Source organism: Salvelinus alpinus, chromosome 5 (genome assembly GCF_045679555.1).
Source record: "Salvelinus alpinus chromosome 5, SLU_Salpinus.1, whole genome shotgun sequence".
In the NCBI taxonomy this organism is placed as follows: domain Eukaryota; kingdom Metazoa; phylum Chordata; class Actinopteri; order Salmoniformes; family Salmonidae; genus Salvelinus; species Salvelinus alpinus.
In genome coordinates, this window is record NC_092090.1 from 84,266,616 (window position 1) to 84,281,295 (window position 14,680).

General features: G+C 40.3%; 1 protein-coding gene across 1 annotated transcript in view; it reads left to right on the forward strand.

The window, feature by feature from the left end:
* Window positions 1-2,860: 2,860 nt before the first annotated feature.
* LOC139577074 (nuclear receptor ROR-beta-like) overlaps window positions 2,861-14,680 on the forward strand; it is a 40,679-nt gene continuing 28,859 nt past the window's right edge. The window contains exon 1 of the mRNA XM_071403839.1: window positions 2,861-3,161. Within this exon, the coding sequence (XP_071259940.1) occupies window positions 3,155-3,161 (7 nt within the window). The 5' untranslated portion in view covers window positions 2,861-3,154. The remainder of the gene's footprint in view (window positions 3,162-14,680) is intronic.

Below are 14,680 nucleotides of genomic sequence, written 5' to 3' on the forward strand. Positions count from 1 at the left end.
AGAGGTAATCCTGCTTAATGGATCCTTAGAGCTCAGATGGCTCCTGCTTACTATGCTGTATGCCATTAAGATCACTGAAGCACACAAAGAGCACATGAGGACAGGTTGTATTGCCTGAACAAAAAGGAAAAGCTTTTTGTATTTTGACACAGCCCACTCCTTCCTTTCTTCCCTTCTCCCTCTCTCCCTCTCTCTCTCTGGATGTCTGTCTCTCTTCAGGACCATCTATTTGACCAGTCTAGCCTTTTGTCACACTTGCTTTGGTCATTACATCACAATTACGGAGCTGTTGGTACAAGAGAAATGAGAGATGAAAATATAATGGATGAAAAAAAGCAAGGGATGAAATGTAGGTCAGTGGAGATGTGCTCGGGGCTGTTTCTCTCTCTCCCCCTCTTTCTGTCTCTCTCTCTTTCCTTGCCTTTCCAGGTCCAACACTCTGACGCCACAACTAGAGGGGCTATGGGACAGGGGGGCTATAGACTGCAAACCAACATATACTCTTGTATGTAAAGGTGCTTACATCCATCATTATGTCCATCATAAGGCTAATAATCTCCATGAAATACAATTGGGATACAACTGTAGCTGGGCTACTCAGAATGAAAAAACAAGATATGTTGCTAAAATCTCAGTAAGGCAGCAATGATCCCATAAGTGACGAGGTAGAGTCACTGCAATGCATGCTTATGACATAATGGTTCAGATTGCGATAGAGTGAATCTGTAGGTACACTGAGGTACAGCGAAGTCAGACATAATAGGAAGTAATGTAATGCGGGGTCAGTCAGGGGTCAGAGCTGGTCAGGCTGGGGTAAGAATGGCATAATAACGTCTCTAAATCAAATCAAATTTTATTGGTCACATACACGTGTTTAGCAGATGTTATTGCGGGTGTAGTGAAATGCTTGTGTTTCTAGCTCTGACAGTGCAGTAATATCTAACAATTTCCCAACATATACCCAATACACACAAATCTAAGTAAGGAATGGAATTAAGAATATATACAGTAGATATTTGGACGAGCAATGTCAGAGCCGCATAGACTAAGATACAGTAGAAGAGAATACAGTATATACATATGAGATGAGTAATGCAAGATATGTAAACATTATTTAAGTGACTAGTGTTCCATTTATTAAAGTGGTCAGTGATTACAAGTGTATATATAAAGGCAGCATGCCTCTATGTGCTAGTGATGGCACAATGGGACAACTCCATGATCATCACCACACATGACCTTTAATCACTCTGCACTACACAGGGGCATATATAGAATATAGGCTTAATTTGAATGGGTTCTGTGTGTTACTTACTGGTAATTCCTCGTTATTGAAGGGGTGAATTGTTTGTTCATCTCTGTGATGCTCAGCATAAAACAATGCATGTTTCTTCACTCTATTTGAATATGCCTGACTATGGTTATTGGTAATGTAAGTTGAGGGTCAGAGTACAGGTGGATGGAGGACTTTCTGTAGGAGCAAGGACTGGATGGTCACCATCAGCCACAACCACAACCACAAATAAAAAATGTCTGTCACTTCCTGTTTTCAATAAAGCTATAACAAGCAATGTATTGACCAATCACCAAATAGATTATTAGTTACCAGGTAAAAAATTAGGTAAAAAATAATTTCCTAAAACACAGATTCATCATATATTAGTCATGTGTAAAATGCCATAAAGAAAAAACTTAGTTCACTAAAACAAAACATAAATCTTCATAAAATAATCGTACAGTAATTTTGTGTCTTTATTTCATGCCGCTGATTTATGATTTTCCAATAATGGTATGGTCCAAATGAAGGCCATGTTTTAAAGTGTATTTAAACTCCTTTATTTCTGTCCTGATCAGACAGGGCAATGTTGGCATGCTGCCAGTTAGGGATTGAGCCCTGGTTATTTTGGCTAGTATGATTTGAATGACATTCAGTTATCCCCAATGTATGTTTCTTATTTTCATCATCCTGTTTCTTATTCTGTTTTGTACATATAGTTTGTCAGTTTCTCCTGCTCTGTAAATAAACACACTCATCCTGGGCATATGCACTGGGAACCACTGTATGTGCTTTGCAGAAGAAACATTAGACATGTAGCCTAATGTCATACTCTCAGTGACACTTAAATAAGCATTTGAACAGCAAAATGTTACTGATTACCAATTGAATAGCCTATTTAAATATATATTTTTCCATGGTTCTGTTCCACTATTTAATTCACAGCCATTACAGTGTTTAACATCCAAGAAATATTTTAAATATTTACCAGAGAGTGTTGAACTGTGTATCAATAAACTATTTAGATACAACCATTTATCAAATCCCCATTCTGAAAGATTTCGAGATTTGCTCATCTAACTGGTGTGGCCTAGGCTATTATACCTGATTGTAAGATATGTATAGGCCTATAAATTCAAAAAGCATTTCTGTAAACTATTGCTTTGACTACAAACTGTCTGTGAACTTAGAGACGTGTGATTTCCCCCGCATTCCATAGTTAACTCTAAAGAAAACGTATTCATGTAGACAGACTTAACCCAAACGCTCCATCTTTTGACTACAATTCAGTAGGTTCTACATATGGCCGTTAGATAGTTAGGTTATGTGTTATTGTAGGCAAACTAACTGTTTGTAAACACAATTTATTTGGGAGGATGATATATCTTATCCTCACTGTTATGTATGTGAGTTACAGATGACAGTGCCCTCACGCGCAGACGGATACTGTCTCGTATGGGCTACTACACTCACACTCATTGGGGACGTTCGAGAGTGGGAGGAGCAGAAAGTGCTAGTCCAATCCCTGCTCCTGTAAGCCTCTAGCGCTCTCCCCTCCGCCGGGGGGAAACAGTGAAAACCTCGGGTTGATGTGCAGACGCAGATGTCATGTGAAAACTCGCATGCTCGCTGCGCGCACGACTCAAACCGTCCGACTACGGCTCCAGACTCCACCGCCCGCGCTCTGCCCAGTGCGTCACCAAGCTCGAGCCCGTTCTGGACTGGAATGCTTTTGCACATAAAAAACACTCCTTGAATGAACGTGGACGACGCCGAATATTAACATTGTTTTTTTGCCCGAGGATATTGCTTTTTTAAGTCTTTATGTTTGTTTCTTCATGACTGCTGCATTCGGAAGCGAATCGCACCACAACCACTATGCGAGGTAAGGAGAATCCAACTGCTTTTGACAGCTCATTTAAATAGCTGGCCATGGAGCGCGCGTGGCGCCCGGCCGCTATATCCCTCACATCCACTCACTCACATCACACTGGTATTCCACACATCCATTCGGGACTGTAGTTATGTTGTGTGTGGGCTGTGTAAACTTACTCGGGACGTTTTTTCAGCCTAACTTGCTCATACAGCCTCAGTCAGACTATTAGCCCAAGTGTGAGGATAACATGGCCATTTATTGTCATTATTGTAGCCTGTTCGGATCTTCGTGTGTGTGTGTGTGGTCCATCAAACACCTTGCATTAATTAAGTGAGTTACAGTGTTTGAGTTAACTCCACACGCCACTAGTTTGGAGGAACTTCTACTCACTACAAACAAATGGGCGCGCGTGAAGACCTCTCTTGCCATTGCCATTAACTATTGCCAGTGATGATTTAAAGAAACAACTATTTTCTCAGAGAGCAGCAGGTATAGGCTGTGTGTACCAGACCTCCATGGTGCTAGGGCCAAGCGCGGAGGTTCTGTGTTCCAACGTGTTATGCGCTCTACTAACCCATTTCCGTCAGTCAAGCGCCGCACCGCGCCGAAAGCATCGAAATGCAGTGCCCCCCAGGTCCAACACATACACACACGCGCACACATACACCAGAGAGAGTGAGCGATAAAGAACTGACCCCCGTCTTCCAGACGGAAGTTCACTCCACAGCTCTCCCTCTTTCTCCCGGTCCCAATCATGTGCATTAGATCAAAGGCTAATCCTGAATAGTAGGCCTGTTTTACATCTCCTACAAATTATGCCAGAATGGCAAAACAGTGGCAATGCAGTTCTGCCCAATAATTGAACAAATTAGCGTATCTATGATTACTAATTGTGGGCAAATTACATAGGTAGTGTTATTAAGATGATCACTATAGCCTATAACTTATTAATTGTAAAATAAATACAATCACTAAAAATATAACCCATGAAGAAACTAAGCCTACAGGAATTATTATCATTACATAAAAGTAGCCTATAATCTGTTTTTTTTATGAAAGACAGGTGATAGCCTCACTGGGAGGTAGGCTATTGCCTCTGTTGTTCAGGCAACATACTAATTCTACGTTGTATACCTATAATCGCAAATTATAATAAAACATAATTATGTTAATAATGAAGTGAGGTTGAACTAAACTGTAGACTTCTGAATTATAGGCAATTTAACGGTAATCATTGATTATCAACGGGTAGCTTAATTTGAGTTTGTCATCATTAAATAGAAAACATGGGATGGTGCATACAGAAATTGCTGTTGTAATAATAGCATTCAAATTATTATTATAATTATTATTATTATTACATTATTCCCCTGTTCATTTTTGCCAATTGTTGAAGTTCTAGATATTCTAGTCAATATTTAGCCTATTTAACATAATTAATTTAGGCCACAACACTTTTGTGATATTAACAGTATTTTTCTCTTTTTTTTCGTGACTATTATGGTGTCCCTTGCTAGCTAATGGTATTTGGCTTTGAAAGTCAAGCGCTTCCTTGCATTAACCTTTTACTTTATAGCCGTGGTGGGTAAAAGATGCTCTCTCTCCCTCCCAGTCTTCCTCTCTCTCTCTGCACGCCCCAAAGGGTTTTGTCGGATATGATTAAATCAGTGTGCGCGGGCGGCCCCTCTCCCAACCTTTGCGGCCTGTGGAGTCTATGCCGCTCACAGAGAAATGCACTCCCATCCACGAGGTTATAAAAAAATAGAGGGCCCCACAATATGTCTTGTTTAATTATCATTTAGCAATTGCCAAAATTCCTATCCCGACTGACTGACGGACGATGATGTAGCATATGCTAGACTAATAATCACAACCAAACAAGGGAGAAAGAAAACGTTGTTTGGTGAAACATAGAGAAGTTGGTTATCAAAAAAATCTCATTGTCGCGGCTCTTATAGGCCTACTGTTAGGCTAAATATACGTTATTCAAGGTCAAGCATGTTGGAAACCCTCTGAAACAATTAGCATATAACAGGGGTGTCAAACTCATTCCACATGAACCAAGTGTGTGCGGGTTTTTGTTTTTTTCTTTCAATTAAGACCTAGACAACCAGGTTAGGGGAGTTCCGTACTAATTAGTGACCTTAATGCATCAATCAAGTACAAGGGTGAAGCGAAAACCCGCAGACACTCGGCCCTCTGTGGAATGAGTTTGACACATCTGGCCTAAAGCCCAACCTGAACTGCCCTAAAACATTTAAAAAAAATAAGAGCGCGCTCAAGTCAAATGTTTTTTATGTGCTCTTGTTAAAAGCTGTTATTTTTATTTCCCTGATTTGATTCCATGAACTCATTCTTAGATTTTAATGTTTGGGGTCCGAGCATTTATTTTCCCAAGTGAACCTTCTCCTGATTTCTTTTTTACTGCCAATTAAATAACTTCAAGCCCGTTTTGATCTTGTTGACCAGGCTATCACTAATAATTGGTTTATACAAGTTCTCTAATCACTGAAATTTGTTTTTCAATCATTCTAATAATCAAACAGCCTACTTCTTTAATTAACAAACATTGTCCATTCAAATTAAATAATGTTTGGTTTATTTTCTGCATCTTTTTTGCATCTCTTTACCTTACCTCAAATCAATTCACATTCTAGAATCATATTGGTGCAGATGGATTCGTTTTTTCAGTTTGATTCGGCCTGTGTTTGGTCAGGGGGCTTCAGGAACCACGTGCACCTTTGCATTGCACCTGCACTTTACTGTACACTCCCACCTCCACACACACAAACACAGTGAACCCCCCAAAACATACCTTCATTATAATAAACACAATGATGCCTCCATGCAAGTGCACATGATCACATACATACATTCTCACAGATATGGGAATACATGCATAGGCCTAATAAACATGGCCAAACACACTTAAATTAATAATATATATATGTGTATATATGTGTTTAGGCTACATGCACAAATGCATACCAACACACACACACACACAATGACAATCTACTGTAATGCAATCCAATTTTGTACACCTCATACGATTTATTCCTATGTTTTTGTTTGTGTGTGTGTGTTCAGTGAGATAGACTGAGTCTTGTGCTGATCAGATTATGCTGCTGAAGCCAGTATTACCCAGGCTAACCCTCCCATAGATGGTATAGGTCACTGAGTTTAGTCCAGGGCAGAAGGAGGATGGATCATGGGTCAGAGGTGGGCTATTTGCAGCGAGATCACACCAGATAGACTTCAGTATTCGACATTTGTCCAGGTCCACAGGACGTCAGGAGATGCCTTCAATACCATCCACTAGGGGCAACGTGAGCACGTATTACCAGCTAGTAGGCTCGCAGCTTACTAGGGCATTGTGTTAAACTGTGCGCTTCGGCTCTGAGGATTGCGGGTTCAATCCTAGTGCTTTAAAATATATATATATATTAACCTTTATTTAACTCAGTGCTAGGCACTTGTTTTATTTTTTTCCTGTTTTAACCTTATCCAAAACCTTAACCCTGACAACCAGTCAGAATGAATGCCTAAACTTAACGTCAAGGTTTTTTCTGTTATAACAACCTTAATTAACCCTCACCTACCATTTCACTTCACCTGAGGTGTGGTGGAAATGTGAGAGAGGAAGATTGCGAGAGAGAGAGAGAGAAAGAAAGAAAGAGGATCGGAGATATTAAATCTAAAGGAATGATGCCACTTCTTCTATGATGTTTATTATCAACATAACACAAAGCCGTGCAGTATAACTATAGTGGTGATTCTGTAGGTATCACTTCGAACGCAAAGATAAACATTGTTGTCCTCCAGTGTGCACCCTATTTCTGTTTCTCTGAAGGTATTGAAGTGAAGGTCATTACATTCATTTAATCTGGTCATCCTATGCACAGAAATCGCAGTCTAGTAATTAGGGATGCATGATATATCAGTGAGCATATCGAAATCAGACCATATTAGCTAAAAATGCCAAAATCGGCATCAGCCCAATGTCTAGTTTAACGCCAATGTGCAAAACCGATGTCAAAGCTGACATGCATACCTATATAACGTAAGTAGATTATGTAATGACGCCACGAAGAATACAGAGCTACACAGAACAAAAGCAGAAAAATACTAAGCGCACACTTCCAACAACTAAACAAGTTCAAGTCGAGCAGTCATTTGAAAGAGTAAGAACATTTCAGCGAGACAACTCAAATCTGAAATCCATTATTGCCAAGATAATGGAATTCATTGCCCTTGACAATCAACCATCCTCTGTCGTGGATAATGTTGGCTTTCACCGACTGGTCGAGCCCCGGTACACACTATTTTTCAGATGTTGCCCCAATGGAGTTATACAGTATTGTTGAAATGTACATATATGAGCTACTTGCTTTGGGCGTCACTGCTATTAGCTTCACAACGGACATTTGGACCAGCGATGTCAGCCCCATGAGTATGCTGAGTCTGACAGCACAGTGGGTCGACGAGGATTTTGTACTGAGGAAAGCCGTATTGCATGCTCAAGAATGTGCTGATTCTCATACCGCTGCTGCCATTTCAATGGCATTTGAGAACATGTTTGAAACTTGGAAATATGAACACACTCCTAGCGCCATTTGAACAACTGACTTGAGAAATAAGCTCATCAACTGCGTCTGCAGCAGACCTGATATCCTCTGTCATGGCATTGAACCGCCTGCTCAACAAAACTGCAGACAGACCGTTGGGTTAAAACTTACAAAAGTACTTGAGGCTGTGAACAAGTGATTCGGTGGCATTCTCTCAGAGCCTCTACTGTGTCGCCGCCATGCTCGATGCTAGGTACAAGGACCGTTACTTCGATGCAGACAAGAAACAGGGTTTACGTGAAATGTTACATACACAGCTGGACAAGATGGAAACGGACACATTGACAGTGCGCACCGAGGAGGAGAGGCCACGGACAGACAGAGCTGAAACTTCACTGCTTGACGTGTATGATAAAATCCTGGTTGAGAATGAAACGACTGAACAAATGAACAACGAAACAGCACAGCAAGTAAGTGAAAGAAATGGGTCTTGATTATGTTTTACTGGTAATGGGGACATGCCTAAATGCCAACAAAATAATTTTTAGGTCAGTGTGTGTGTGTGTGTAACCTTTATTTAACTAGGCAAATCAGTTAAGAACAAATTCTTATTTACAATGACGGCCTACCCCAGCCATACCCGGACAGCGCTGGGCCAATTGTGCGCCGCCCTATGGGACTCCCAATCACGGCCGGATGTGATACAGCCTGGATTCGAACCAGGGACTGTAGTGACGCACGCCTCTTGCACTGAGATGCAGTGCCTTAGACCGCTGTGTTCATGTGTGTGTGTGTTAACTATTTAACTGTACTAGAATGCTTAAAAAGGCCGCAACATTTTTAAATATCGGTTATCGGTATCGTTTTTTTGGCAAGGAAAAACGCAGATAACGGCATTGATCAAAAATGTCATATCAGTGCATCCTTACTAGTAATCCTATAGCTATATTCCCAAACTGCTCATTTCTGCCTGTAGGACTAGTTAACAAAGCCTTTCCATCAACACCTTAGTTCACACCCCGATCCCATTAACAACCATATGGTCTATCCATTAAACACTCATGGACAATATGGACACAGACATACAAGTTATTAAGGTATAAATTACCAAAGTTGCCATAGATTGCTATAGATTCCAGTAATTTGGTATATTACAAGTAGCTTTGCAACCCTAGTCCCCCCTTTCACTGTCTTCTTCTCTCTCTCTCTCTCGGCGCATTTGAGCGGATCACTTTTTTCAAGTCGGTGACCAGCATTTCAAAGTGTGTTGCATTATGGGAATAAACATTGTTAGACGTATGTTTACATGTTGACTGCATGAACAACAACCATGTGATCAAAGGTCATGAAGGTTCGACTGCGGTCGACTTCAATTTTCTGCAGTTGCTCTTCACCAGCTGCAACTTGTAGTCATTGCATGCATTGTGGGAGGCAATATTTGTCATCCAATCATTAGAGTGTCTTTGTTTGACCCACATGAACGGGACCAAAGACGTGACTAAACAGCAAGCAACTTCGTCGCGTTTCATATGTATACAGTGGATATGTACAAATTAACAGTGGTGGAAAAAGTACTCAATTGTCATACTTGAGTAAAAGTAAAGATACCTTAATAGAAAATGACTCAAGTAAAAGTGAAAGTCACACAGGAAAATACTACTTGAGTAAAAGTATATTTAAGTATCAAAAGTTAATCGAATTGCTAAAACGTACATAAGTATCAAAAGTAAAAGTATAAATAATTTCAAATTCCATATATTAAGCTAACCAGACGGCAAAATTTTATAGTTTTTTTTAAAATTGACGGATAGCCAGGGGCACACTCCAACACTCAGACATAATTTACAAACAAAGCATTTGTGTTTAGTGAGTCCGCTAGATCAGAGGCAGTAGGGATGACCAGGGGTGTTCTCTTGATAAGTGTTTGAATTGGACCATTTTCCTGTCAAAATGTAAAGAGTACTATTGGGTGTCAGGGAAAATGTATGAAGTAAAAAGTACATTATTTTCTTTAGGAATGTAGTGAAGTAAAAGTATAAAATATAAATAGTAAAGTAAAGGTTAGAGACCCTCAAAAAGTACTTAAGTAAAAATATTTTAAAGTACTACTTAAGTACTTTACACCCATGCAAATTAATGTGATATTTGAGGCTTTCTCTCCCCAATTGATAATACAATGTACACACATATATTTACAGTTTGTGAGTGTGTGATATGGGGGTTGGAGACATGTTACAAAGAAAACGTTTATAAACAATGGCAACAATGCCATGTTAGTAAAGACCAAGAAAGCCTGCGCACACTGTTAAAGCTCCCAATTCACTGCTTTATTGACAACGTTTTGATCCTAAATGGATTTTGGTCAGGTCAAACAAACACTGCCATGTTGCACTAAGCCTTGCTGTTGGAAAACCACATCAGTGTCTGACTTTCAGCTGTAGCAGATGCACCTCCTCCGACTTCACTCCTCGACTTTCGTCTGCAGTTGGTTGCTTCAGCCTTTCCACTCAAACAAGCCCACAGTCTCTCTCCTCCTTCTCCTCACCCCTCTCTACTCCCTTTCTCTCTTTCACATCGCTTTAACTATCGCTTTTTTCGCTCTCTGTTTCACACTCATGCCAAGCGCACGCATGCACACACACACACACACCGTGCTTTGCTCTGGCCTGTAAAACACAAATAGCCAGAATATCATGCATGAGGTCCCAATGCCAATAGAATGAGGCATCCTGCATCTGCATTGATCAGTCAATCCTAGCGTGATCAGGGGATCGATGCCTCCTGAAGCTCTACGGAAGCAATCCCCAACATAATCTATGTTGTAGTGCAGTTTAATAATTTACATAATCTATGTTGTAGTGCAGTTTAATAATTTACATAATCTATGTTGTAGTGCAGTTTAATAATTTACATAATCTATGCTGTAGTGCAGTTTAATAATTTACATAATCTATGTTGCAGTGCAGTTTAATAATTTACATAATCTATGTTGTAGTGCAGTTTAATAATTTACATAATCTATGCTGTAGTGCAGTTTAATAATTTACATAATCTATGTTGTAGTGCTGTTTAATAATTTACATAATCTATACTGTAGTGCAGTTTAATAATTTACATAATCTATGTTGTAGTGCAGTTTAATAATTTACATAATCTATACAGTAGTGCAGTTTAATAATTTACATAATCTATGTTGTAGTGCAGTTTAATAATTTACATAATCTGTTGTAGTGCAGTTTAATAATTTACATAATCTATGCTGTAGTGCAGTTTAATAATTTACAAAATCTATACTGTAGTGCATAGTTTAATAATTTACATAATCTATACTGTGATGACTAGTTTAGTCATTTACATAATCTATACTGTAGTGCATCATGTAATAATTTAAAGAATATATACTGTTGTGCATAGTTGAATCATTTATAATATCTATACTGTAATGCATAGTCTAATCATTTACATAATCTATACTGTAACGCATAGTCTAATCATTTACATAATCTATACTGTAGTGCGCAGTTTAATCATTTAATCACTCTAAACACAATGCCACAGATGTCTCAAGTTTTGAGGGAGCATACAATTGGCATGCTGACTGCAGGAATGTAAACCAGAGCCGTTGCCAGAATTGTATGTTCATTTCTCTACCATAAGCCGCCTCCAACGTCATTAACAGTACATCCAACCGGCCTCACAACCGCAGACCACGTGTATAGCATCGTGTGGGTGAGCGGTTTGCTGTGAATAGAGTGCCCCATGGTGGCAGTGGGGTTATGGTATGGGCAGGCATAAACTACGAACAACGAACACAGTTGCATTTTATCGCTGGAAATTTGAATGCAAAGAAATACCAAGACGAGATCCTGAGGCCCATTTTTTTTTTTAAGTTCTCTGTGACCAACAGATGCATATCATGTGAAATCCATAGATTAGGGCCTCTTTTATTTATTTCAATTGACTGATTTTGTCATATGAACTGTAACTCTTTGAAATTGTTGCATGTTGCGTTTATATTTTTGTTCAGTGTATTATTGTCTTAGTTAGGAACATCAAACTTACTTTCATTGAGTATCATTCATTGTGGTGAAGAAGCATCCCTACAAACCTTTATTGGTGGTGGTGAAATGTGTGTCAACGTACCTGAAGAATGACCAGAATAAAAGAGAGGAAAATGTTTTCATTGTGTGTGTGTGTGTGTGTTGCTGACTAATGGCCCAGTGTTATGTAACTGGGGGAAAGATTACTCAAAGCCCGGGCCAGGAGAGCTAATCCTCCACACTGAGGCGTTGCACCACAACACACACACATCCACATATGACTATGTATAGTCTCTATCTATCTCTAACTGTGTTCCTCTATCCTCTCTCTAACCCTGTATCACTGTCTCTCCTCACTCGACCTGTCTGCTCTTCTTTCACTCCTACTTTCAACTCAAATGAGGAGAGGTGGTGTGTGTGTGTGCATGTTTGATTTATCAGTGTATTTTAGATACTGTAGCCTGTAGCACGTGTCTGTGTCAGTGTGGTTCCCAGTGGAATCCAAGTGTGTTTGCTTAGGGACTGCTCTGTGTTGATTTTATTTCGTCAGCTTTTGAGGGGAGTCTAGGCAATACCCCGCTGAGAGCAATGGAATATGTTCAGTCAGTGTGATGTGTGTGTGTGACTAGCATTACATTGCAGCACAGTACATTTCTTCTACTTTATCTCAGCTGTGAGGGATAAGAGATCCCTAGCACCCCAGTGCTGATTGACTCTGAGTCAAATAAACAAGCTTTCTCTCTTTAGAAAGTCCTAGTTAAACACACTGGCAGTATCTCTTAATAGATGCAGTGTATCCGGGCAGGATTCTTCATCTAGTCTAATACACTGGCTGGTAGTGATGGTAGCAGACGCACTCTGGTAGTGCGGTGTAGTGTGATGTGGTGCAATATGGGATTGAACTTTGACCTCATCAGCTCACTTTTGTTCAGTAGCACCTGGCTATATCCCAAGTGTACGCTTTAGAGATTGTGGGTGGCGGTCATCATGATGTCAATCACAGAGAACAAGTAACGGGCAAAGGAGAAAGAGAGAGGGCAGAGGGAGAAAGAGGAGAGAGGAAGATGCAGAGAGAGAGAGAGAGAGAGATGGGGGACAGAGAGAAAGAGTTATGTAATGGTGAAATTCTAATCTTGTGAGCGGGTTGATTTGGGTTTCTGTATGTGTACAATTCACCAGATGGGTGTGTTTGTGTGCGTGTGTGTGTGCGCGCATGTACGTTACCAATTGAACAATGACAGCTACTAAACTTGTAACCTTGTGCATATTTCTTGGACGGTGTGTAGGCAGCCAGAACCCTTTGTGGTACTTTCTGCCACTTAGCTTCTATTGTAACCTCCACCACCAGAGCTCCATTACTGCACTCACAGCTGCTTACCCCAAATTAGTGTTGTTTGCTGTTACATTCCACACTTTACTATGTACTAGGAGGAAAATAGGTGTCATTTCTGTCATTATATAGTGCATTTATATGCTTGCTACAGGAGGTGACCATAGCTTCCATGGAAGTAACAGATTTGTAATTACCTAAAGCTATTTCCTGAAGACTAATTATGCATTTAGCATGTATTCCACAACACAATTAGATGCTTTAAAAAGGCATTGCCCACCATCGTATTCCATAGAAGGTTGTTTGTCGTGGCATACCTATAGCACTTACTGTGTTGACTATAAGGATGAGCTTCAGGTAGGGGTTAGCGTCAGTGTGGCATGTTTTGTGAGTGGCAAAGATTAGCCTGTATTAGCGCCAGTGCCTAATCTCACTGAGGAGAGTCTCCAGGGCTTTATCAGTTCTATTTCTCTCTTGTTTGCTGCACTTACACATCTTGAAACACAGTACCAGACCTGCTGGGTTCAAATACTATTTCTGTGCTTGATTGAGATTGCTTGTTGCAATGGAACAAATAAAATCCCCGCCAATCTAGTGCTCCAGATGGGCTAAAGCAAAAGCCCAAAGTATTTGAAAGATTTCAAATAGTATTTGAACCCAGGTCTGATCTAGCCTCAGTATTCCATGTATAGTATTCATATATTTTTAGGAATCATAATAGCCTTTTTGTTTTAAACAGTGTCTTCATATTAAAGTTTGATGAAATACTTGTATTGTATGTACTGTATGTGAGAGAGAGAGACAGTGCATGTGAAGAGAGCTTTTTGATTGTCTTTGAGAAAGATGCCCCTGGGGCCACTTTGGGGAAAACCTTGTTAGACAGTTAAATTGTGGCCTAAGGCGAGCTATTAGCGTCCATCCCTGAGAGAGAGAGAGAGACTCTCTCTCTCACACACACACACACACACACACACACACACACACACACACACACACACACACACACACACACACACACACACACACACACACACACACACACACACACACACACACACACACACACACACACACACACACACACACACACAGTCTCTCTCTCCAAGGCAATTGTTGTAGTTTGGTTCCTTTGGATCCATGTGATTAGCTAGTGTCCTCCAAGATGAGCAGGAATATGCATGTTTCTAAATTAAGTTCTAAGCTATTAGTCCCCTATACCGTTCCCTTCGTACACATGCATGCACACACACACATGTACACAAGCACACACACATCATCTACAATTAGGACCAAGGCCAAAACCATAGGAAGAACAGAGTGGGTTTGTTTAAGGGAGGGTTAGGGAGCAGTGCTCCAAGCATTTACTTACAAATACATGATTTGTATCATTATCATCAGTAGCTCTGCAACACAGTGTGTAGCCTACCCCTGCTCTCAGGAGGGGTAGACCAGATGCTGTGGTCACACATCACCCTTGGACTTGTTTCTCTCTGTCTCTAAGGAAAGTTCAGAGGTCAAGCCTGAGGGGGGGATCACAGAGGAGGGTGTTGGGAAGGACCTGAGGGGACAGAAGGGTGGGAGGGACGAGAT